This window comes from Pongo abelii, chromosome 5 (assembly GCF_028885655.2).
Source record: "Pongo abelii isolate AG06213 chromosome 5, NHGRI_mPonAbe1-v2.0_pri, whole genome shotgun sequence".
In the NCBI taxonomy this organism is placed as follows: Eukaryota; Metazoa; Chordata; class Mammalia; order Primates; family Hominidae; genus Pongo; species Pongo abelii.
This window is the reverse complement of record NC_071990.2, coordinates 120147065-120174033: the sequence shown is the minus strand read 5'-3', so window position 1 is coordinate 120174033 and position 26969 is coordinate 120147065. Positions and strand designations below refer to the sequence as shown.

Below are 26969 nucleotides of genomic sequence, written 5' to 3'. Positions count from 1 at the left end.
CCATCTAAGTGGATGATTGGTAATTTCAGAGTATTTGGGCAGTTTGAAAGTGAATTGCTGCTGATTCACTGGATTAGCGAATTAGTATAAAAGTATATTAGCACATTTCCTCCTTTTTAATGCAAAGATCATAATCCAAATATGAGAGAACAAGTATAGGGAATATAAATTTTACGGTTATAGAATAGTTATTGCTACTTCTGGTCTACCCAAAGGGCCAGACTAGCCTTTCTTCAGATTGTGTATTGCAACCCATTAGAGTCATAAAAGTCAATTCAGTGGGTCAAAACCAGCACTTTCAAAGTAAAATACAATAAAAAAAATACCAAAATACTGCATAGTAAAGGTGCACTAAGGTTGCGTTTTCATGAAATTTTTTAACATAAATATAAACTTGTTATGGAGTCTTTTTTGTTTGTTTTTGAGATAGAGTCTAGTGCTGTCGCCCAGGCTGGAGTGCAGTGATGCAATCTCAGCTCACTGCAACCTCTGCTTCCTAGGTTCAAGTGATTCTCCTGCCTCAGCCTCCTGAGTAACTGGGATTATGGGTCTGCACCACCGCACCTGGCTAATTTTTGTATTTTTAGTAGAGACAGGGTTTCACCATGTTGGCCAGGCTGGTCTTGAACTCCTGACCTCAAGTGATCCACCCGCCTCAGCCTCCTCAAGTGCTGGGATTACAGGCATGAGCCACTGCGCCCGGCCCTAAGTTTTTTATACCATGGATTATGGTAAAAAGTTTTGATAACTGCTGCCATAGACATTCTTGGGAAAGCTAGAAACCGCAAATCCTAAAATTAGAGGGTATAGTTATATGGGAGCCTAAAGTTGTATAAGGTTATGAATGGGCAAATAAATGCATGCATACTTCTTCAGACTTCTGGAATGTTTTCTCAGCCCAAATAATACCCTTAATGCCTCCATCTTAGTGGCATAAGTCATTGGTTCATGTTTATATTCTCAGGACACAGCTATTTACTATGATCAAAAGGGTGGAAAATAGTTCTTCAGATACAGTATCGGCAAATGACGCTAGACCGGGGGGAAAAAAAACTTATGTGCTACAGTTTCTTAGTTTCTAATGTTTGAAGTCTAAATCTATTTTCAGTCATTAAAAAAATTCTTAGAGTGATAAAATTTAAGAAAACAAAAGGTAATGGTTCGCATGTCCCAAGCTCAAGTGAAAATTGGTTGTCCATTTACAAATTGATACAAAAACCTAACCGTTTGATGTCACTACAAATAGATTGTTATAGTCAGAATAAAAACTCAGCAGTAAATGGCTTTATTTGGTGATTTGGCTATATATGCTTTATTTCTAATAAGCACATAATGTTGTTCCTATTATATTAACCACTAAGCTCTTTGTTGGAAAGTAATGCTTTTATTTTCATTTTAATATTTTAACATTTTTCTTTTAATTGCAGTTAGACAAATGAGATTTTCTTTATATAGTTTTAACAGTCAGAAGTATTTTACTTTTAAAATCTATGAACTAGTTAATGGACAATATTTTAATAATCTGGTGTATTAAATTCAAAGTTTAACATCTGGCAAAACTTTGCTTCACAAATTTACTTTTTTAGAATGATAGGAAATATATACAACTCAGAATCCATGTTTAGACAAATGCCCTTTTCCTTTCCTCAACATAAAAGCTTTAAAAAGTGCAGTATAAAAGTTTTAGATATGAAGGCACTGCATAACCTGCATCATATGGCTGTCTTGCTTAGCTGCAAGAATAATGAAAATATTCTACTTCAATTTTATGGAGCATAAGAAAATTTTTGAGGAAGGACTTAACTCTCAAAGAAAAAGAAACCTTTTACCCCATTTAGTTAATGAATTCCTTTCCAAGACTGCTTTTCAAAGACTTGTTGGAAAAGCTGTCTAGAGTATGTCAACCACAAATATGCCTGATCTCATTCTGCATGAGTGTCAGAGGAAATGGGGAAGAGTACTACAGGTGTGAAAATATATCTATTTCCAAAATAGTAACGTATCTATTATAATGAAGCTAAATATACCTTTCTAAATCCATGGTTTTTATATAAATACTGCCAATAACATGATCTATTAAAAGAATTTTTAAAGTTCATGGTATTTTTAGAAATCAAATGAACCAATTTGAGCCATTATAATCTCCTATTCTTAAACATAGGGAGTTTGTATTTTCTCCCGATATTGTATTTGGTCTTGAATTCACTGGGCAATAATGATGTATGATTCAAGAAATGCTCTGATATTCTAAACTCTGTTATAAGAACAAAAACCATAGCCAGGGGACCTTATTAACAATTAGCCATATTTGTTCTTCTCTTACCAAGCAAACCAAATGCTGTCCACCATCACATGAACTATAATAGTAGCCATAAGAGGCTTCACGGTGGCTTGGAAAATTGGATCCTAAAGTTCTTGGTAGCATATAGTTGATTTCAAATCCTCTTTTTAAGGACATGCCAAAAAAGAATGGAAATCTGCCCCTTAAATTAAAATGATACTATATGTCTTCACAGGAAGAAACATTTTAGTTGAAGTAAACTTTGTTCTTTCAAAGGCCAGTAAAATAGTGGTCCAAAGACTTTGTCTGGGAGGCCGAGACATCTTTACAACCTGGTCTAATGATTCATGTTTCTTTATAAGTGCTTTCATTACATATAAAGGAGAAGAAAATAATATATATGCTTTAATCAGATTAGTTTCAGAACAAATAAAATAACACATTAGAGAAAAAAATTACTTAAAAATAGTTGTATTTATATTCCACAATTTGTTCAAATACTGGTTTTCTTATAAACTTTCTACAGGATGTTTTTAAACAAATTCTTCACATTGTGTTTTGACTATGTACTTACGGAATTTCAGGGAAATAGTTCTGTGTATTTTTAATAGCTTAATTTGTACTAAAGGGATGGTAGGTGGTCACATGCAGTCCATGTGGGATTCTAACATGACATTTAGTGAGTTTTCTGATGTGGACCATCCCTTTGATGCTGAAGGTAATGCATCTGTTGAAAGAAGTGACTGTAGATTTGGATTACTGCTCTCTGCATCTTCCAGTTTTTCTGTGTTATCTTCCCAATTAATGTGGAATCTTGTGACCCTGGGATTAGATGCCAAAATATTCCTTTGAAGCTAGAGGAAAAAGGAAACATACAAATGGTAAACACTAAGAAAGTTAAATCACCATATACAAATAGAAGCTTAATAAAATGGTTCATGTTAGTACTCCTAAAGGGCTAAGTTCATATACAAAGGTATAATTCAAGTTAAGTAACTTAAATATAACTAATAAGATGTAACGACTAGGGCTGTAGCAAAGAAGTTATTTTAGACGAACAGAAACAAGATACGGAGAATCTGAGGGGATTCATCTGGCTTTTTAACCATTTAACTCCTATACTTCTGTTTTCTAAAAGAAAGAATCTCCTCTTTTTACAAAGTGAATGCTTTAGAAGATGCTTTAACAAGCTACTATGTTGTTTAGATTAGTATGTTTTCAAAGGAAAATGAAAAATTGTCAAATACAACTTATTAATGGTTTCCTACACCTTTTAAAGATGGCTCATTCTTAGAAACAGTCCCGTTTCTTTTGTGCTACATAAGGTGCTTCAGAGATAACAAATTGGATCAACAGAAGGTACCACAACAAGGGTGAAAAATAGTCCCGCCTTATTATCAGAAAGGAGAACATGAGAACATTCTATTCTATTGCCATGTAATTTTTCTTGCATGGTCTGGCAGATAGAGTATCATGTTCAACTTCATTTACTCTGCCCTCTCACAAAATCACCAGTTACCAAACTGTTATAGTTCCCAGTGAAAAATGAAAAAACAGTAAGTATCTTTAAGAATGCTGAATCCTAATTTCAGCTTCTCACTCAGAATTTAAGCTGTTTTCAGTAACAGAAATATTTAAGACCGTTAGTTTAACTTCTAAGAATAGCAGCTAAAGCACATAGGTGTTTTGAGATAACTGTATTCATAGGAAAAACAAACACAAAACTTTCTCTCATAATTTTGGGAAGAGTTACACACAAAAATATCATCATTGAATAATTAGTACAACAAAAATGCATTTGTATGTCCTAAAGGTTGAAATGAACAGAATCATGATGGGAATAATCAATATGGGAAATGCTATAAAGAAAGCCATAAACAAAGGCCTGTCTCTTACAAGAAGTACTTTCGCTGGGCGTGGTGGCTCACACCTGTAATCCCAGCACTTTGGGAGATCGAGGTAGGCAGATCACTTGAGGTCAGGAGTTGGAGACTAGCCAGGCCAACATGGTGAAACTCCATCTCTACTAAAAATACAAAAATTATCTGGGCGTGTTGGTATACACCTGTAGTCCCAGCTACTTGGGAGGCTGAGGCAGGAGAATCGCTTGAACCTAGGAGGCAGAGGTTGCAGTGAGCCGAGATCACGCCACTGCACTCCAGCCTGAGCAACAGAGCAGGACACCATCTCAGAAAAAAAAGTGGTACTTTCATTTTTCTAAACCAGAGATGCTCAAGGTGTCTGCCTACATTAATTACTAATGACTCATCTGAAGGTAGGGTTTGAAGTCATCCATGATAATGGAACAATAATTAGTTTGCCCAGTTGGCATAAGGACCTCAGATTTATCTCAAAGCCATTTTAATAGTATACTATGAAATTGCAATAGCAACTGCTTTAAAAATTGCATAGTAAAAGTAGTTAAAAAGGAATAGTAAGAACATTACCTTAGAAAAGTCTGGTTTTACTGGCGGATTTTCCCTTAATTCTGTCTCAGTATATTCATTATTTACATAATAGCCAACTCTAATAAATTCTTGTCCTCGATAGGTACAAGTAATTAGCACAACAGTTACGCCTACTGCATCTGCATCTGGAATGAGTCCTGGATTAGGTGCATCAGCCTAGAATAAATTAAAAAGAAAAGAAACACACACACCCACAAAAGGCTGTTAGTGGCAGGCAAGACTGGAGTTTCAGTTACCTAGAACCATCAGCTGAGGATGCAACAAGAAAAACTTGGAAATCATACTGGGAAGGAAAATGCTCATTTCTGACTGACTTATAATAAGCTGCAAAAGACAGTTCATGTTTTGCCACAATATATGTAAGGACCCTTGATACTTGAAATCATGACTACACTTGTAAAAGGAAGAAATTCTGGCTACACTGCATGGTGGTTCATGAAGGATTATACACTATTCATTATAAAACCTTTATAGTCAGCAATGGATTTTAACCTTTTCAGTCATAATTTTCAGACCTAAATTAGTAAGTATTAAATTATCTCCTCATAGACTGTTGGCCACAAACGTTTATTATACCAGTTTCCCTCTTCAACCTAAGATACTTATATTCTCATACCCACTCAACCACCCCCACAGGTATTCTAATAGTAAATTAGTATAAAACTGAAAATGAGGCTGGGTGCGGTGGCTCACACTTGTAATCCCAGCACTTTGGGAGGCCAAGGCAGGTGAATCATGAGGTCAAGAGATTGAGACCATCCTGGCCAACATGATGAAACCCCATCTCTATTAAAAACACAAAAATTAGCTGGGCATGGTGGCGTGCGCCCGTAGTCCCAGCTACTTGGGAGGCTGAGGCAGGAGAATCGCTTGAACCCAGGAGGTGGAAGTTGCAGTGAGCTGAGATCACACTACTGCACTCCAGCCTGGCGACAGAGTGAGACTCCATCTCAAACAAAACAAAACTGAAAATGAGATGGAAATAGCTACATAGCAGATTTTCAAAAATATTAATATCCTCTATTATGAATAGTTACTTTGCTAGACTCTACAATATAGTATGCTCTTTAAACCACACATAACGTGGAAACCAGTGAAGGTAAAGATTGCTTTAGGCAGATGTCAAAGACCTTGTTTTAAATCAAGCTATTGTAAGGTGAACCTTGAGGAATGCAGAAGGTAAACTGAGTTAGACTAGACTAACAGCATGAGTGAAGGGCAGGGCCCCATCCACGGTAGTGTGCAGGTAGTAATGAGACGACCGGATGGAAGGGGCCATAGACTGGGGAACACAGGCAGTGATGGCTGAGGCATCTGAGGCAGCCATTCTGGGTGGTAAATGGATCAAGTCCCAGCAAATTAGCTTACCTGTTGCCAGGGCACCAAGGAATATTCCTGGGCCTAGATGAGCACTTTAGCCAATGCCTTAGCTTGGGAAAATTGAAGACTGATGTTTACTGTATGCCTAACACAGGTAGATGATACAAAAAGGCATAAAATCGCTACCCAGTGTCCTAGGCTAAAAACCTCACTCCCTTATCTCCTACATCTAGTCAGTCTCAACATTTTTTTCATTTCTGGAGGCTGAATTCATGTCATCTCCTATCTGGAATATTGCTTAGAATTTTCTAACTGATCTTCCCAGCTCTAGCCTATCATTTGCACTGCTACCAGCATTAACACAGATCTGTTCTCCTTTCTCTTTGGTTTTAAAACCTCAGATTATTAAAACCCTCGATGAGTATTCCCTTTTCTAAGGGATAAAATCTCAGTTCTTTAACTTCATTGACAAGGCCCTTCTCAGTTTGTCTCCAACCAACATCTCCATTCATACCTCCTTTAACTCCACCCTTGTTCTAGAGATATGAATCACACAGGTTCTTTAAAACATGGTGATAATCTTTCATGCTCTGTCCGAGCACGGTGGCTCACGCCTGTAATCCTAGCACTTTGGGAGGCTAAGGTGGGCGGATCACTTGAGCCCAGGAATTTGAGATTATCCTGGGCCACATGGCGAAACCCCATCTCTACAAAAACAAATTTAAAAAAGAAATATTTCACCCCCTGTGCTTCTAACATACTGTTCCCTTGGCCTGAAAGGTCCTTCTCTCACATCCTGAAAAATTCATCTTTTAATCTTTTCTGGAGCTTACATCGAGTGTATTCTCAGTGACACCCTTTCTAACTCAGAAGGCAGAATCAATAGATTCCTTTTTTATGTGCTGATATTTCTTGTCACAAATTATCTGAGAACGTATGCCCTGCGATCTAAACATGTTTATTTTTCAGTCTTCTAGATGCTATGCTTTATCCAGGGCAGGAGTCCCATCCAGTTCATCTTTATAATCTCATGTGTGGCTCAGCTCTGAGCACTTAGTATTTTGGAATTCATTCGTAAATCAGTTCCTGCCCTGAAGGGGTTTATGATCTCTTGGCGAGACACCAGGATAGGGACAGCCAGCCTTGTCCTGGAGAATATGCTGTTTGTCTTAGAGATTCTACACACCCCTGCACAGAGGGGTTAGATTACTTCCAGTGTACCCAAACAGATTCTAATATACCTGAAGTGGATGGAGATGGGAAATATATAATAGTTCAGTACTGCTAAGAGAACTCTTCCCCTTCCCTTCAGTAAATTGGTTCCCTTCAGTAAATTGGTTCTAGGCATGTTTCTGTTTTAAAATCTGTTGTAAATATAAAACATCTTTTAAAAAGCATTTTACAATTTGAAAAAGATTCAGTTTGAGCAAATTTGAGTAGAGAAGCTTGCAGGCCTTTCAAATAATTTAGGATGCAGAAGTAATGAGCAGAGATCTTTGTTTTGACTCTAGCTGGCAATACCAGGCAGATGTCTGGACATCTTCCTGCTAGCCTTTGACTCACTCAGAAGAAAGACATGTTTAACTATTTAGAGAGGCAAACTCATGGCAGACCAGGAGATTACTACAGTAGTTTTAAAACACAAAACAAAAGGTGTAATTTAGTCTCTTTCTGTTGATAATGGTAAATTTTGTAAAACCTTTAGGCTGAATATACAGTACCTCCTCTGTTCTTTTTGGCAACATGTACACTGACACCAAGGTAAAACTACTTGAAGATCACCAGCAGGAAATACTTTTGAATACATTTTTTTCTACAGCACTTTCAGCCAAAAGCTTAGGAGTATGCTTAATAACAAACACAAAAGATTTTCAAGGGTTTGTTTCAATAACAAGGCATTTATTTGTAAGTTCTTATAGTAGCAAAAAAAAAAAAAAAAAGGTATTATCAGTACCTGTTAACCCAGGTTTCTTTTACTGTATCATGAATTATCAGTAAAGTATGGGTTCCTTAGGCCTGTGGGTCAAAGCAAGTCCTGCTTTTTTATATAACAATTTCAAGAAGTTAAGAGAATAAAAATGTAGTACTAATTTTAGGAATAGGGCACTATTTATGAGTGACTGATTATACTGTTTTATTCCCCATAACATTTTAATGAGATAGAATATTATCCACATTTTATAGAAGACTGGAGTGACTAAGGGAGGAGGTTAGGGAGGTAAAGCCACACATGGCTAATACAGAGGTGTCGGGATTTGACCTATATCTGTAACTGCAGTGCTGCCTTCTACAGAACAGGGCATTCTGTTACCCATGTCTTTTACAGGGTTCTGCACTCACAACTTTGATTAACAGCACTTTTAATTCATATATTTGATTAGTATATTTGAGTTTTTCTTAGCTATTTCTTTAGATACAGTAAATTATTTGTTGCTTTTTAATCAAAAGTACTAAGGCTAGGAAACCAAGATTCTAAATTCTGTATTTAGGACGGGGAGGGAAAGGTAGCAGCTCTAGAGATGGCATGTGTCTAAGTGATTCTTTGCCAGTTTCTGATGGGATTATTTGACCAACGGTATTCATTTAAATTGGTCCCATCTGTGAAGTGAGAAAACAGAGGTCAGGCATAGGTAAGAGTTAGATTTTCTTTCTGGATTAAGTCTTTTCAGTGAGTTCCACTTAACTGATGGGACATTGCTGGGTTGAAATACTTGTAACAGAAATTAATAGTAGTTTTAAAAAACCTATGGCTAGTCACTCTTTGGTCTATTACAAATATCTATCTCCCTTATAAATAAGCATGCATAACTGAGGAATAACTGAATGGTTCCATATAGCAATTTAACATGGATTAAAAGAAATAACACTTTTGAATATAGAAGACAATCTCTGAAGCCTTGGTATAGATCCAAATACTCTCAATGGTATCTAAGAACAAGTTAATTTTTATTACTAGAAATTCTCCTCACAAATACCTAGTGGGGTAGTAAATTTGCAAAAGTAGTCCTCTATAAGATAATGAAGATTATAAGATGCTTTAGTAAACTCTGGAATGTCATTCCAGTGACCCAAGACCACACATCTCTATCCACTAAACATATCTGTTAACCTAGCTCAACTACTGATTATGCTGAAATAAAGTTGTTTTTGTTACATCACCATCAGTTACAGTGGCTGAAACCATAAACTGAAGATGCATATTACTAACAATGCCAGTTAGTTTTAGATATTTTGAATCCATGTTTTGGGTTGCTAGACAGCCACCTTGGAAGTCTGATACTGAGGTGCTATTCACAGGAAGAGCCCAAAATTCACCACCCTGTGTGCCATGATACAATATAAAATTAACTGTAGGTTGTGCATCTCCCTAAAGTAAACATCACATTAACATCTCTTAGCATATAAAACCAGGAAGTAAGAGTTCCTTTGTGACACAGAGACTGCCTAAAACATGATGGAAACAGATAAAAAGTGAATGCAGCAGAAGCAGTTCTTTAACCCAAAAGGAAAGGGATAAGGGTTATAAGATAATAGATAATATAGTCTACTTCGAAACATATTTGGCATACACATTTACCAAGATAATCTTACCTGAAATACAAACATATGCCTTCCTGCAGGAACAGGACCCACTAAAACAGAGTCTAAAACTTGATCGTATTCTTCACTTTCTGCAGAGCCCACATAGATAATTTTCCATTCCAAGTCTAGGGTTAAAAAACCAAAGCATTATTTCATATTCAGTAATTACATTACCAGATGACATCAAAGACCCTTTTAATGTCCACTTAGCCACCTACTGGCTGTTAAAATTAGCTTCTCATAGCAATCCAGAAAGGCAGTGAAATGCTCTTTATAAAGTTCTTACCAGAGTTCATACTTTGATCAGAGTTTCTCAAAATACTCTTTTGTGAAACACTAGTTCCTGGACAGTGCCTCACAAACAACATAACATAGCTAAACACTTGGGAAATGCTGTAAAACTTGTCTTGAGGATTCATAAAGCACGCTGGCATAGTAAGTTTTCTGAGACATCCTTCAGTAAAGAACACCAGTAACATTAATCCAGCATTTCCCAAATTTATTTGGCTATGGGATCCCCCTTTTTTTGTATATCATCTTTTAACACCCTTCTCAACACACTTTGGAAGGGCAGCCCTATACTACGCTGCAGAGATCCAAATAATCACAGAGCTCCAAAGTAGAAAAATTATTAGTAAAACCTCCCTTGTGGCTCAGAAGTAAGTGGCTTCAGCTCATCAACTGTCAACGAACAATGGTAGGGTTTCTCCCTTACGGCACCCCCCTGTGTCGTACATTCTTTAAATTGGGCAGAGGAAACCAAGATCTTTACACCACGTGATCCAATAGAGTATACACAGTGGAGATAGGCAGGAGGAAAAGACATTCAGGTGCAATTCAAGGCGTTATATGTAATTCAATATAGCGGATTTTATTGAGCATGTTTTACAATGTGTTCTGTGAAGTGAACCCAGAGATTAGCAGAACTCTTTGGAGGAGTCTCCTGTTTAGTTGGGGAAGAAGATAACTGTAATACAAACCATCTCTGAGAGACCTCTTCATCTTCTTTGGGTATTTTGCACTGTGGGGCCTGCCTCTTGCATTCAACACACTGTTACACAAGCACTCCCAAAGGGTGAGTTTCTGGGTCACTCATGACAATCTAGTTAGTGCCACTATGTGTTGCCATTTTTGTGTAACTGTAGGTATTTTTGTTCCCTAAATTGATAATAGAAATAGTAACGTACTGCTTATTTATATTGTATTGTAAACTACAATCAACTGAATGCTCCTTTTTTATTTTCTCTTATTAAGTCAGCAATCATTTTCTGAGGACCTATTATGTCATGGCTGTGTCCTAGAACTAGACCATTTCTATTTCCAGCTTCCAGCACACTTCCAGATGCAGGGTGCTGCATCTGACATCTCCTGAGATCATCTGTTGATGGAGATAGAGAGAAAGTAGGCAATATAAGTATCTCACCAGAGGGAACAGCAAATAGAAAGGCCCAGAGGTAGGGCATACTTGGCAAGAAAAAGCAAGGAGGCTAGGGCTGGAGCAGAATGAAAGGAAGGGGGAAAGCACCGAACCCTATGATTGAGGATGAGGGAACAGCCAGATCATGCGGTTTTGAAGGCCATCATAAGGACTCTGGCTTTCACACTGAGTGGCATGGGAAGCCATCGGAGGGTTTTGAGCAGAGCAGTAACAGGAGCCAACTTTCATTTTAAAAGGAATGCTTTGATTGCTGTGTTCAATATAGAATATAAGAGGACAAGGAAGAAACAGAATATTTCAACAATTGAGGCAAGAAATTATGGTGGCATGGACCTCATGTGGCCATGGGGCTGTGCAACAGTTATATTCTGGATAAAATTCTGAAGATGAAAGCAGCAGGAGCCACTTTTGCAGGGGGGTGACGTGGGGTGGGGGAGCAATCAGGAGTTCATTTTAGACATATTTGAGATGTCTGCTTCTAAGTAGAGATACTGAATAGGCAGGATAAAAATTTGGAACCTGTCAATGATATGTAAAGCCATAAAAATACATGGGCTTGCTCTAGGGAGTGAGATTTGAGCCCTCCAAAGAGGACAAATAAAGTAAGTTACAAAACAAGTGGCAAATGAGGTAGGAGACCCATAAGCCAAGTGAAGAAACTGTTTTAAGAAAGTGGTGTGAAAGGTACTAAACTAGCCAAGTGAGGATAAGACTAAGAATTATCACATAGAGTGGCTGGGCGCAGTGGCTCACGCCTGTAATCCCAGCATTGTGGGAGGCTAAGGTGGCTGGATGGCTTGAGGTCAGGAGTTCGAGACCAGCCTGGCAAACATGGTGAAACCCCATCTCTACTAAAAATACAAAAATTAGGGGTGGCACATGCCTGTGGTCCCAGCTACTTGGGAGGCTGAGGCACAAGAATCGCTTGAACCCAGGAGGCGGAGGTTGCAGTGAGACGAGATCGCGCCACCACACTCCAGCCTGGGCAATGGAACGAGATTGTCTCAAAAAAAAAAAAAAAAAATTATTACATAAAGGTTCTCATAAATTTTAATTTCATATATAATTGTATCACTACATATAATGCCCTTGATCCTAACTGGTATAAATTGGCATTTGTGGACTGGCATTAGTCCTACTACTTCATACCTATTGTTCAAACCTCAACAGTTTTATCATATGGATCAAATTATCCCCATTATGCAAATAAGTTGAGACTCTGAGAGGTTAAGTAATCTACACAAATTCATAGTTTGTACATCAAAGAATCAGAATCCAACCTATGCCTCTGTAACTACAAACCCCGGGCTTCTTCTGAAAACCTAACTGGGAAGATAAATTCTTTCTAGCTCTGAAATTAGCAGTGGAATAAGGGAATTTATTTGCAGGGGAAGTGAGAGCAGAGGAGATGGAGAGATAATCTAGCCTTAACAAGAATAGGCTGCAACTCAGGGAACACTTGTACATTGATTTTTATGTTTATGGGATGCTCGCTACAGTTACTGAGTTTTACACGCTCAGTACCTTTTTATACATTGGCATCAGTTTTTTTTTTTTTTTAACCCAGCTTTCATTTAATTCCTCTGCCCCCTGTATTTGAGGGAGGAAGGGTAAGGTCAGATGTTTTACATAAGTTCTCAGGTGAAGAAATTTGTTCATTTATTTTAAAGTTAACTTTTATTTAATCACAGTAATCATGATTAAATGATTTACCCAGCCTGAAAGTATTTCCATTTGTGGTGAGAGTGAGTGAATGAGGGAAGTCATCAAGAGAATTTTTAGCTAATTACACTACTTGGGAAGACTTGTGGTCTAGTTTAAAGTATGTAGGCTTTGGAATTAGAACAAGCTGAAGTTGGAAAGTATGAAGCACCATGCTCAATTCTGGTATATTATAAGTATTCAATTGAGAGTAGCTGTAATAAAGATATATATATATATATATATAAATTTAAGAATGGCAGGATGGTCAATCAAAACTTGTACAGTCTTGGTGACCATCAAGCACATCCAGCGAGGGTCTCAGGCTGTCTTAACCCCTATATTACAAAGAACCAAATTATCTTAAGACCAGATATTCCTCAAGGCTTTTTCTGAAGCAAAGCTACAGGGCAGCTCTTAAAGGAAAGTGAATGTTTGGGGCTACTGATAAAGTATGAAAAATGGTGGCCAAACTCTGCTTTGAGACTTGAGGCAAAATAACTTATAAAGAAAATTCTTTTCAAAATATTCTATAGTTTGGGCTGGGTGCAGTGGGCTCACTATAATCACAACACTTTGGGAGGCAGGGGTGGGAGGACTCCTTGAGCCCAGGGGTTCGAGACCAGCTTGGGCAACATGGCAAAACTCCGTCTCTACAAAAAATTAAAAAATTAGCCCAATGTGGTGGCACATTGACTATGGGCCCAGCTATTCAGGAGGCTAAGGTGGGAGGATTGCTTGAGCCCAGGAGGTTGAGGCTGCAGGGAGCAGCTGTGTTTGCATCACTGTACTCCATCCAGCCTGAGTGCCAGAGCGAGACTGTCTCATTAAAAAGAAAAAAATTCTATAGTTTAATTTTAAGAACAGAATTTTTAAAAGAACTGTAATATAAAAGTATGGAACCTATTAGAAGCCTTTGCTAAGTAAAAATTTCCTTAATCCACATAGCCTCTAGGTGGAGTATACAGGCATGGCACCTTTTTGAAAGATTCCTTTGCAGCTTTGGTATGACTCAGCTTAAAATATTTTTTAAAATACTAAATAAATGCTCAGTAATGGTGCCTGGGAAGTGAAATATACCATTGGAAGTAAGTATGTTTTTGACACCAGTACTGTAAAACCCTGATGTGATTCAGCTGGGTTCTGAATGGATCCCAGTTAAAAATGGAACGTTTTGGCTTTATGAATGGCTGGTTTCATCTATGCAATGTAAAAGCCCTGTAACGACATCCTGAGTCATCTATCTTCTTTGTTCAGAGCTGACTCCTAAAATGGAAGGCATCACTTGAGAAATACCTGTAATTTGAAGAACTTCTGGTGGTATATCTGAAAAACACTGTGGTATAAGTTGGAATGGACCGATCAATGGTTTTTCTTTTGTCTATTTTTATATGCAGTTGGCAATAAAAAAAAAATTACTGTTGGGTGTGAAAAATGGGCCTGGTAGCTGCAATGCTTATATTAATAGTAGTATCATAGGAGAGTAATCAAATGACTTCAGAGTAATAAGAAAAATACCCCTTAGTGTTATCAATGGCCTATTTGAAATTATTTTAATAAATGAATCATCTTTCAAAATTTGCCCTATATATGTATGTGCATTTATGCTCTATATAGGTTTAAAAAAAACACACGGGGGCACATGTTAAAGTAATAATTGTGATTACCGAAAGGAGATAGGGGAAGGCACTGAGTACAGAGAACTGTTAACTTTATATATGCCTGTACAACTTTCTAAAAGTTTATTATAATGAATATATATTGTTTTATAATTAAAATTAACACCTTACATATATATTTTAGAGATTAAAAACTAGTTTTTAAAATGAAAAGTTTTACATGCCACGATTAGCCAAATCATCTTCAATGCATTTTTTACATATACTTCTAGTTCAAAGTATGTCCCTCATCGATGAAGTTAAACTATTTCCCCTTCAAAACTGGCAAATGAAGCACTGAATTACTTTAGTAAAATATAATTAAAGCAAAGATAATTGTCGTTTTAGCTTTCTAAATATTTATTACTAAACATATTAAAAATACGTATTTTTAAGACCTTAAAATATATGTAGAAAAAATACCAAGAATTCTTGGACTGACATGAGGAGTTTACCTTAATTTCCTAGCCTACGTTTGTGTTTTATGTTTAGGGTGTGTTCTGTATCTGGATGTGGAGTTATTTTAGATTTCAACACGGTCTTGAAGAAAGTCTTCCTTCAGACTATTTATAAGGCAGAGATTAAGTCCTGGAAATTATTTAAGTATCTTATTTCTGCTCTTAGGTTAAATGTAACTTCCTAGCTCAGCTCTATTTCTCTTCCTGAAATTAGCTTTTCGTCATTAGGGGAAAGGAGTCCACGTTGGTTGGGGAGCCTGCGCGCCAGCATCCCGGCGCATCCCGGGCGCCGGCCGAGGAGGACCGGCCGAACAGGACCCACGGCCCCCGGGGAGCGCCGGCGCCCAGCCCGCGGCGCGGAGGGGCCGAGCCTGCGCCCGCCTCCCCCGCTGGTTGGTCGAGGAAGCCAGAAATCAGCGCCCGGACAGTCTCGCTCTCCTCCCCGAAGCGGCCAGGCATGGCCAGCCCGGAGAGTGCGGCGACTCCACCGTGAGCTCTCGAGAGTGACTGCCTGCCTTTCGCCGGGGGCAGGCGGGCGGCGGGGCAAGAGGAGGCGCCGTGCGCCGGGGTCGCTGGCCCAATTCTCGACTCGGGGTAAGATGGCTCCGCTCCGAACTCGCCGGCGCGACCACACGCACAGCCTCTCCTTTCCCAGCCTCCGTGCCCGGGCCCGGAGGGTCGCGGAGGCTGTTGGCGGCGCGGAGCCAACCCGGCGCGACCCCAGGAGGCGCAGCGGGCATGAGTGCGGGGCTCCGAGCTGCCCGCCCGCAGACAAAGCTGACAACATGGCTACCTCCGCTCCTCCGCTCAAACAAGTTCCTCGCAAGTTGAGCCCGGCAGGCGCCTGGGCTGCGGCGGAAAGCCGCGCGCGCCTCGGCGGCCGTCGTCCATCAACTTCAAGTTTCCCTCCGCAGAGCAGCCCGCGGCCGCCAAGCGCCGAACACAGCCGCCCAGCGCGAGGCCGGGCCCGGGAAACTTTCAACGTCTGCAGCCCGCAACTGACAGCCCGGGCGCACGGGCGCCGCACTCACCTTCAGACAGGTCCTCGATGCACTCGAAGGTGATCTCGAACTGGAACGGGTTGTAGAAAGGAGAAGGGTTATCCAGCACCACTACATTGTTCACCTGAACCTTTGCCATATTTTGAAAAAAACACAAACAATGGGAACTGGGGCTGGTTGCGGCACAATAAAGTCCAGCGCGCGGCAGCTCGGGAGAGCGCAGACCCCCGCCCCAGCGCCGGCCCGACGTCGTGCAGCGGCGACTTGAGAAACTTTTTTTTCCTCTTTTTATTTACACGGGAGCACTCCACAGTGTTTTGCAGCTTTCCTATTTCACTAAACTACAGCCCATTCTGCTCTGATAAGTAGCAGCGTTGCCCTCGATTGGCTGCACCCGAGTTCTGACCCTCCTCCTCCAGCGAGGGCCTCGGCAGCCAGCAAGATGGGCTCCCGCTCCCGGAATGGACTCGGAAACTTTAACTGCGGCTCCACCTGCTGGTGTGGATTAGGACAAAGGCGGAGAACAAAGTGAGTGGAATAAGGGCTGGGAGGCCCGCGCGGAGGCCGCCGGCGGCGACGCGGAGAGGGGCCGCGGGGGCGTGGCCGCGGCGGGGAGGCGTGGCCGCGGCGGGAGGGCGCGATCCGGCCGACGCCCGCCCCTCCAGTTGGCTTCGTGTGGGTGTTTTGGCGTTTTTTGTTTTTTTGGTTTTTTGGTTTAACCCTCTTTTTACATCAGTGCAACAGCTTTGCCGGCCTTGTTGAATTTAGCAGATGAGAGTCGGTGTTTACACTGGGTTAGGTTCAGCTTTCTGCGTATCGGGTAGTATTTGGAGTAGAGAGAAAGATTGGCTGCAGGGGAAATAAATTGCATGTTATAGACCGATGTCAGCTCGAAAGGAGCAAAGCCATTTTGGAAATCTAGCTCTTGGCCAGTATCTACGTTTAGGCACGACAGCGCCGTTAAGCAACACAAAATGAAGGGCGAGGAATGATTTTCCACACACTATGCTTGGAAAATTTAAATAGGTAACCTTTGGGCTTGCACCTGGGCGTCTTCTTCGGAGTCCAGATCTGGAAAGTCCTAGAATAAAAAAAATCACAAGAGGTGTGATCAGTTATACTCCAGGTTACTGCCATTTGGAGAGCATAGCAGGAACATAAAAGGAGAAAATGGAAGTGTCAGGAGAACAACAGGGCAACAAACGTAATAGAGATGGGAAAAAGAACACAAAGACATAGCAAGACATTTGATCTTCAAAAAAATTTCTGACCTAAACCGTTAGTAAAGCAAATTCTGAGGAGCCCTTGCTTGCCTGTAACCAGTTGAGGTCTGAACTGAGGAAAGGTTGATTCGTTTATGCTGCTTGGCTACCATTGCGGGGAAAAAGAAAGCTTTAACACATTTGTGAGCCTAAACCGTTTCTGTTTAGTAAGTGGTATAAAGGTTTGTTTTATTATCTGCTATCCATAAACCATCACTTATTTCCTTAAATGTTGTGAATGAAACCACCAAACTTGGCCAAATTCAGAGAGAAAATTAATTCTTAAGTATCTGTTCTCGAAGAGTTTTCTCTTAGTATAGTGCCCAGAATTTTGATTTGTCATTCTTTGGTCATTGTTCATACTTAAGTAGGTGGCTTTTGATGAAACGTTTTCATCTGATGGTCTTTTGAAAGTTAATGTGAGACAGCTAATGTCAACCCCTCGTACATTTAGGAAAACCGGTTAGAGTGGGGAAGAGTTCCCTTTTTTTGTCAGTGGATTGAACAGTTAGATATAGAACCTACCAGAAAAGACTTCTTCAAGCCAGTTGTTTGTGACATTAGAGTATTAAGAGTCAAACCATGGTGATAGACACAGATTTTTGTGGCTGATAAACAACATACTCTTCATTCTTATTAGTGCTGGTCCTAACACTAGCAGATAAAGTGGAAATTGCTGTATGCTGTAAGACGCTCTGTATATGTAAGATAAAATGACCATTTGAAGATTAAAACTCCTGTGAGACTGGTGTATGCAGTTGTCTGATTATTACAGGTACTCTTAAGAGGAGAGTCTAGTCAGTCTCATAAAAATGACATTTTATGCTTGTTAAAATCAGGTCCATTTTGCAGTCTGACCGTAAGTGTTACAGTGAGACTAGTTGTAAAACTCAGTTTTGGTGGATGTGCAGCATGAAGGACTGAGAAGATCTACCTGAATGCCACTAATTTGGCTTATTTTCTTTAAAATTTTTTGTTCAACACATCATATACAACAGTATTTAAGAAGAAAAAACTCCCCGACATTTCACTGGAAGCTGCAAGAATTAGCTCCAGGCTTCTCCCGTCTTAACTCTTGTATTATTGCTTGTCAGAAATACTAAAGGGTCGTTGAGCACTTTGTTCAATAGTTTCCTCACCATTGACACTACCTTACTCCAGGAGAGACCAAAAGGATTCCTCAGATATGTCCTGGCATATTTCTAATTTAACTGGTATGCTGTAGGAAAAAAAAAACTGTGAAAGCCTCTCTCTGGTTTCAGAGGCAATCAGTAGGACCTGTTGCTGAAAACCTTTGGTGACTCCCAAACAGCTAATTGTACAACAGATGGGTCACTGTGAATGTCTTCCTTTATTAAGTACCCAAGGGGGTCCCACATAATGTTTGGAGGGCTGCATGGAATGTAATCCCCCAATCACTTCTCACTATGGGTTACTTGGGGGAAGGATGGCTGAGAGAGATTTTATCGGCTCTAAGGTGAACAGAACAAAGCCTAAACTAGTGCTTAGGGCAGAAATACATGAAACTAGTTAGTTGTTGTTTTAGACTGAATTATGTTTCCCCCAAATTCGTATGTTGAAGCACTAATCCCTAGTACCTCAGAATGTGACTGTATTTAGAGATTAAGTTAAATGAGGTGGTTAGGGTGGGCCCTAATCTAATCTCGCTGGCGTCCTCACAAGGGGAAATTTAGATTTACAGAGAAGCACCAGGGTCACATGCACACAGAGGAAACACAGCAAAAAGGTGGCCATTTGCAAGCCAAGCAAACAGGCTTTAGAATAAACCAAACCTGCCAACACCTTGATCTTGGATTTCTAGCTTCCAGAACTGTGAGAAAATAAATTTCTATTGTTTAAGCCACCCAGTGAGTGATATTTTGTTATGGCAGCTCTAACAACCTAATATAGCTGTGAGATATTTTTCCCCTCAGAATTAAGCTTATTTGAGAATCTAATCTTACTGAATCCAAATATTGGTCAGTTCCCAAGCACTTCCTGTGGGTGAAATGACGTGGTCCTTTAGCCATGCCAGTAAGGGTGTGGCGTATGTGGAGTGGTGTGCTGTTGCCATTCTTCAGAGGAAGTATATACCACTGGGCATATAGCTTGAATTCTGAAGACACAAGATGCAGCTTACTTGCATGGATTCAAGACTCCTCTACAGAGAAGTGAAACTTGAAGTCAAATTGAGGTCATACACAAAACAAGATGAAAGAGCGAATTCAAATATACTAGAATTGAATTAAATCAAAATGTGCCAAATTAAAATATATTAGAACTAGGAATTAAATTGAGTGTCAGCCCCTGTCTACTGCAAAAGTTATCATAAGAATGGAAGTACTAACCTCTAGCTTTTGTTCAAATCTAGATTTCCACCTGGGGTAATTACATATTACTGTGTTGAATTGTCTTCTCATTTGTATTATCACCAGCTTAAAAAAATTCCTCTTGTAAGGCTTGTTTTAATATGGTCTTTAGTTAGTTTAAGAGGTTCCTTTTTATTTATTAGAAATAGGATGTCAAAATTTAATGATAGTTTTAAATAAAATTTTCTGTATAAATGTAGACTAGAGACTTGATGGAGTTCATAGACATTTCTAAATGGAGTAAATTGTACAATAATGATTTTAGTAATAATTCATTACATACATACAGGAAGCATTTGTTATGTGAAATTTTTATGCTAGGCTCTGTGAGAAATAGTTAAAGATAAGACATACAAAGACCTTATGGTTCAGTAGGAAAGGTAACTAATCAAATAAGTATGATGCGGAATAAAAAGTGTTAGATGCACCTGTAACCAGTTATGTTAAAATAGGCAAAAGAAAAAATGTTTTCTTGACAATTTGTAAAAAACTTTAAAATACCTATGTTTTTGAGCCTCACAAACAGGAATGGTAGGAGGGTAAGATATCATCTCTTATAACAAATGAGGATGCTGGTGCTCAGAAACCCATTCCTCTGATGGCTGTCCTAGTACCTTTGTACTCTCTACCATGTCAAGTAAATTTTAAAGTGGGCTTTGTATGTAGAAAAAATAGATTGGTATCATTTTCTGGAAGAACCCACAGGCCGGTGGACACTCCAGTAATTACTTGATTAATGAACTCTTGAGGAACAAAGCTCCATTAATGAGGTTGGTCCAGGTGTATACTGGGAGACAAAAGGAGACCCAGCCAAGGCAAAGCTGGGGGAGGCTCCCCACGGGGGTACTACAGATGTCAAGCCTCCTGTTGAAAAAGGCGTCCCTTGGAAGGTGTGGGGGATGGAACTACACTTCCTGGAATTCATCCTTATACTTTTTATAAGGTTTCCATGTCTGTTACATAGCGTACTCTCTCCCCTTCTCTGCTCCACCTCATTAATAAAAGTTTCACTGTTTTGTGTTCTTTTCTACCCACCATTGTGTTAGAAGTTTGTTGAAGGTATAAGCTATATCTGATCCCTTATCCATAGCTGGACTATACTGTAAAACACCTTTTGGATAGCCATAGGTTACATCAGTCAGCTTTCTGAAGCACTGTAATTACATTTATTGACAGTTTCTTGGTGTATATATCATTATGTTGTTTTTCACCATTTTGAAGGGAAATGCCTAATAATTATTTTCTGTTTCTTATACCTAGTTTTTTGTCTATATCTTCTTAGTCCTCTTATCAATCAAGGTCTTTCTAAACTCGTTTCCTCTTGAACTCAAGTCTCTACTTGCAGTCCATCTTCCTTCATGTTTTATAATATATTCCATCCTTTTCTCTCTAACCCTCTACTGCTCTTATTCATCAGAGGTTCACTTTTTAATACCAGGAAAAAAAGCAGTAATCGGTAGAGAGGACTCAAATCTTTAAAACATCTCTAGGCTAGACCACTGCTTGTACAAAGCCATTACTAAGCATAGCAGCTTTTCTAGTTGGTTACTATAGAGACAAATGACATTAGATGGAGTCACGCTTGGCAGAAGCTAGGCATGTAGGCTTTGTGAGACTGGAGGCCTCATATGCATGGTCATTTAGAAAGAGTCAAAAACCAGAAAGGATAGGGAGGGGAAATGCTTCACAAATGAGCTAATAGGTAATTAATTGGCAGAAATTTGGTTGGTAGAATTTGTGCCTGCTAAGGCTTTGAATCCAGCATGCAAAGAATCCACCTCCAAGTACCCCCTGGTATGATTACACAGTAATATTTTTCAGATAACAGCTTTATTGAGATAGAATTCACGTAACATTTAATTCACTCATTTGAAGCATCTGAGTCAATAGTTTTTAGAATATTCAGAGGTGTACAACCATCATCACAATAAATTTTAGAGTATTTTCATGATCTCAATAAGATACTTTGTAGCCTTTAGCACATCCCTCTCCCCAGCATATCCCCCAAGCAGTAGGCAAGCACTGAATTACTTTTTGTCTCTATAGTTTTGCCTATTCTAGACATTTCATATAAATGGAATCTTATAATATGTAGTCTTTTATGACCAGCATCTTTGAAGCATAACGTTTTTGATGCTTCTTTCATGTTGTGTTATATATTGATGCTTTATTCCTTTTTATTACCCAATAGTATTCCATTGTATAGGTATACCACGTTTTATTTATCTGTCAGTTGATGGACATCTAGGTGGTTTCTACTTTATGGCTATTACACAAAATGCTGTTATTAACATTTGTGTACAAATTTTTGCATGGGATGGGACAAATGTTTTCATTTTTCTAGGTTTATGCTTAGGAGTGGAATTGCGGGTCAGATATTGTAACTCCTTTTGAGGAGCTACCAGACTGGTTTTTTGTTTGTTTGTTTGTTTGTTTGTTTTGAGTCTCACTCTGTTGCCCAGGCTGGAGTACAGTGGCGTGATCTCGGCTCACTGCAAGCTCCGCCTCCCAGGTTCACACCATTCTCCTGCCTCAGCCTCCCAAGTAGCTGGGACTACAGGCGCCCGCCACCACACCCGGCTAATTTTTTTGTATTTTTAGTAGAGACGGGGTTTTATGGTGTTAGCCAGGATGGTCTTGATCTCCTGACCTCGTGATCCACCCGCCTCTGCCTCCCAAAGTGCTGGGATTACAGGCATGAGCCACCATGCCTGGCCACCAGACTGTTTTTTAAAGCGGGTGTACCATTTTACATTCCCACCAGCATTCCAATTTCTCCACATTCCCACCAACACTTGCTGTTCTGTCTTTTTGATTATAGCCATGGTGGTGTGTGAAGTAGTATCTCATTGTGGTTTTGGTCTGTATTTCTCTGATGGCTAAAGATGTTAAGCATCTTTCATATGCTTATTGGCCCTATGTATATCTTCTGTGGAGAATTGTCCATTCAGATCCTTAACCACTCCCTCCACCCCTTTTTTAAAAAATACAGACGGAGTCTCACTCTGTTGCCCTGGCTGGACTTGAACTCCTGGGCTCAAGTGATCTTCCCACCTCAACCTCCTGAGTAGATGGAACTACAGGAGCATGCCACCATGCCAGCTCTTTGCCTATTTTTGAAATTGGGTCATTTGTCTTTTTATCATTGAGTTGTAAGAGTTCCTTCTGTGTTCTACATACAAGTCTTTTGTCAAACACATGATTTGCAAGAAGTTTCTCTAGTTCTTTGGATTATCTTTTAATTTTCTTGGTGGTGTCCTTTGCAGTGTAAAAGCTTTTAGTTTTGATGATGCCCATTTAATCTATTTTCGTTATGTTGGATTGTACTTTTGATGTCATTTCTCAAAAACCATTGCCTAATCCAGCATCATGAAGATTTACACCTGAGTTTTCTTCTAAGAGTTTTATTCTTTTAGCGTCTTACATTTGGGTCTTTGATCAAGTTTGAATTAATTTTTGTATATACTGTGAAGGGGTCCAAATTCATGCTTTTGCATGTGCTTGTCCAGTTTCCCAGCAGCATCTGTTGAAAAGACTATTTTCCTAATGAACTGGCTTGGAACCTTTCTCAGAATGAATTGACCTTAAATGTATGGGTCTATTTCTGGACAATCAATTCTGTTCTGTTGATCTGTGTCCTTATACTACTGCTACATTGTCTTGATGACTTTAGGTTTGTGTAGTATGTTTTGAAAGCAGGAAGTGTGAGTCCTCCAACCTTGTTCTTTTTTTTCAATATTGGCTATTTTGCATCCCTTGAATTTTCATATGAATTTTGGGATCACTCTATCGATTCTGCAAAGAAGCCACTTGGGATTGTGATAGGGATTGCATTGAATCTATACATCCCTTTGGGGAGTATTGCCATCTTCATGATACTGCCTTCCAATCAGTAAACATGAGTTTGCCTTTAATTTCTTTGAGTAGTGTTTTGTAGTTTTCCTTCTTTCTTTTTTTGAGATAGGATCTTGCTCTGTTTTTTAGGCTGGAGCACAGTGGCACAATGATAGCTCACTGCAGCCTTGAACTTCTGGGCTCAGGTGATCCCCCAACGTCAGCCTCCAAGTAGCTAGGACTACAGGTGTGTGTGTGCCACCACACCAGGCTAATTTTTAAAAATTTTTCATAGAGACTAGTGTCTCACTGTGTTGCCCAAGCTGGTCTCAAACTCCTGGCCTCAAGCCACCGTCCCACTTCAGCCTCTTGAAGTGCTGAGATTACAGCGTGAGCCGCCACACCTGGCCTGTTGTTTTCATAGTATAAGCTTTGTACATTCTTGATTAAATTTATTCCTACATATTTTATCCCTTTTGATGCTATTTTAATGGAAATATTTTTCTAAATTCGGATTCTTCTTTGCCAAGTGTGTAGACATACAATTGATTTTTTTTTGGTATCCGTCTGTCTAGCTGAGGTCATTTATTAGTTCCAATAAATTTCTAGTGGATTTCTTAGGATTTTCTGTATACAAGATCATGTCATCTGTAAATAGAGATAGTTTTATTTCTCCCTTTGCCTTCTGGATGCCTATTGTTTCTTTTTTTCTCTCTCTTTTTTTTTTTTGGCCTAATTTCCCTGTCTATAACCTGCAGTACAATGTTGAATAGACATAGTGACAGCAAACATCTCTGTCTTGTTCCTGATCTTAATGGGAAAATTTTCAGTCCTTAATCACTAAAAATGATATTAGCTGTGAGTTTTTTTTAGATGCCTTTTGTCAGGTTGAGGAAATTCCTTTTTGTTCTTAGTTTGTTGAATGTTTTTATCATGAAAGGGTATTGAATTTTGTCAAATGCTTTTCCTGCTTCTATTGAGATGATCATGGTTTTTTTTTGTTTTTTGTTTTTTGTTTTTTTGTTTTTGTTTTTTTTTGGTCCCTTATTCTACTAACGAGAATACTATATTGATTGATTTTTCAGGTGTTAAATGAACCTTGCATTCCTGGAGTGGATTCCACATGGTCATGGTATATAATCCTTTCTACATAATGCTAGATTTAGTTTGCTAGTATTTTGTTGAGGATTTTTGCATCTGTATTCATAAGTGATATTGATCTTTAGTATTCTGGTGATGTCTGTGTGATTTTTGGTGTGTGGGCAATACTGCCTATAGAATGAATTAGGAAGTGCTTCTCCCTCTTTTCTCTCTATAGAAGAGTTTGTGAAAATTTGGTGTTTGATTCTTTAAATTTTCGGTAGAGTTCACTAATGAAGTTATCTGTGTTGTTTTCCTTTATGGGTGGTTTTAAAAATTATTATTACTAATTCAGCCTCTTTGTTTATAATCTATTCAGGTTGTTTTTTCTCCTTGAGTTAGTTTCAGTAGTTGGTATCATTCTAGGGATTTGTCAGTTTCATCTAAGTTACTTAATTCGTTGATGTAAAATTGTTTACACTGTTCCCTTACAATCCTTTTGACTTTTGTAAAGTCAATGATAATGCCCCATCTTTGATTCCTGACTTTACTAATTTGATTCTTTTTTGTTTGGTCAGCCTAACTAAAGGATTGTCAACTTTTAGTTTCATTAATTTTCTCTATTTTTATTCTCTATTTCACTAATTTCTGCTCTAATATTTATTATTTCCTTCCTGTGCTTGCCAATAGTTTAGTTTACTCTTTTTTCCAGTGTCTTAACGTAGAAGCTTAGATACTGATTTGAGATCTTCTTTTTTATTTTATTTTATTTTATTTTTATTTATTTATTTATTTTTGAGACGGAGTCTCGCTCTGTCTCCCAGGCTGGAGTGCTCTGTCTCCCAGGCTGGAGTGCAGCCGCGAGATCTCAGCTCGCTGTAGGCTCCGCCTCCCGGGTTCACGCCATTCTGCTGCCTCAGCCTCCTGAGTAGCTGGGACTACAGGCGCCCACCACCACGCCCAGCTGATTTTTTGTATTTTTAGTAGAGACGGGGTTTCACTGTGTTAGCCAGGATGGTCTGGATCTCCTGACCTCGTGATCCGCCCACCTCGGCCTCCCAAAGTGCTGGGATTACCGATGTGAGCCACCGCGCCCGGCTGGCTATTGTTTTAATCTTAGGGTTCTTTGTTGATCTGCCTAGTTTTATTATCCTGATGAGTTGATGCTTTTAGCCTTTTAAAATGCCCATTTTAATTGCTAATAATTTTTTTAATTTAAAAATCTTTTGTCTGATATTAGTATAAATACTCCGGCTTTCTCATTGATGTTTACATACATATGTTTTTCCATCCTTTTACTTTCAACCCATTTTCTTCTTTGAATCTAAAATACCTCTTGTAGATAGCATATAGTTGGTTCTTCTTTTTTGTATCCATGCTGTTAATATATGCCTTTTGATTGGATTATTCAGTCCATTCACATTTAATGTTACTGATACGGTTGTATTCCTATCTGCCATTTTACATTTTGTCTTCTATATGTCTCAAGTCGTTTTGTTTTTTTTAAATTCCTTTTTTACTGCTTTCCTTTGTATCAAATGAATATTTTCTAGTATAGCATTTTTAATTTCTTTAATGATTTTTCTCTATTTTTGTTATGATTTCCTTAGTGGTGGTTATAGGGCTTACTTAATGCATCAGTGTTTCAGATGTAGACTTATTTCACTGAGATACAGAAATGTTACCCCTGTGCAATTCTATACCATTTTCCCCTTTTTATGCTATAATTGTTACACATATTCCATCCGTATATGTTACAAACACAAAAATACATTGGTATAATTATTGTTTTATGTAATTTTATACCTTTTGAAGAAGCTCAGAAAAGAAGGAAGAGCAAGAGTTTGTTATATTAACTTTCTTAATTACTATTTCTGGCTCTCTTCATTTGTTCTTGTAGATTTGAGTTACCATCTGGAGTCATTTCCTTAATCCAATATAGCTTTCTTTCCACCTGCATTCTTTTGCTGTTACTGCCAAATATATTGCATTTCTATATGTTATAGGCCCAACAATACAATTATATACTTTTTTATACAATTGCTTTTAAAATCAGTTTAGAAAAGATGTGTGTCTCTAAACTGTTTTTTCTAGTTACATAATTACCTTTGCCAGTGCTAATTCTTTTTTCAATTTGAATTATCACCCAGAGAGATTTGCTTTCAGCTTAAAGAACCTCCTTTAGTAATTCTTTTAAGGCATGTCTGCTAGCTACTGATGCTCCCAGTTTTTGTTTATCTGGGAATGTCTTTATTTTTCCATAATTTTTGAAAGATAGTTTTGCTGGATATCAGACTCCGGGTTGGATTTTTTTTTCTTTCAGCACTTTGAATATGTAATCCCACTGCCTCTGGCCTCCACTGTTTCTGATTAGAAGTCAGCTCTTAATTTTATTGTGGCTCCCTTATAAATGAAGAGTTGTTCTCTTGTTGATTTAAAATTTTATCTTCAGTTTTCAGCATTTCTGCTATGATTTATGGGTGTGGATTTTTTAAAACATATATCCTACTTGGATTT

At 38.8% G+C, this 26969-nt stretch overlaps 2 protein-coding genes across 3 annotated transcripts in view; one reads left to right on the top strand and one right to left on the bottom strand.

Annotated features, from left to right (window-relative positions):
• MCM9 (minichromosome maintenance 9 homologous recombination repair factor) overlaps positions 1 to 26969 on the top strand; it is a 123266-nt gene that overhangs the window by 24621 nt on the left and 71676 nt on the right. The window contains exon 8 of one of the 2 annotated variants that reach the window (XM_063724969.1): positions 15135 to 16042. The exons of the other annotated variant lie outside the window; for it this stretch is intronic. Coding sequence (XP_063581039.1) covers positions 15135 to 15970 — 836 coding nt within the window. The 3' untranslated portion in view covers positions 15971 to 16042. Of the gene's footprint in view, positions 1 to 15134; positions 16043 to 26969 lie in introns of those variants that run through there. 2 annotated transcript variants of the gene reach the window in all.
• On the bottom strand, positions 1365 to 16370 carry ASF1A (anti-silencing function 1A histone chaperone). The gene is made up of 4 exons (XM_002817293.5): positions 15938 to 16370; positions 9661 to 9776; positions 4729 to 4905; positions 1365 to 3135 (listed from the first exon to the last, which is right to left on the bottom strand). Exons 1-4 carry the CDS (start codon positions 16044 to 16046, stop codon positions 2923 to 2925), a joined length of 615 nt encoding a protein of 204 aa, XP_002817339.1. The 5' UTR covers positions 16047 to 16370; the 3' UTR covers positions 1365 to 2922.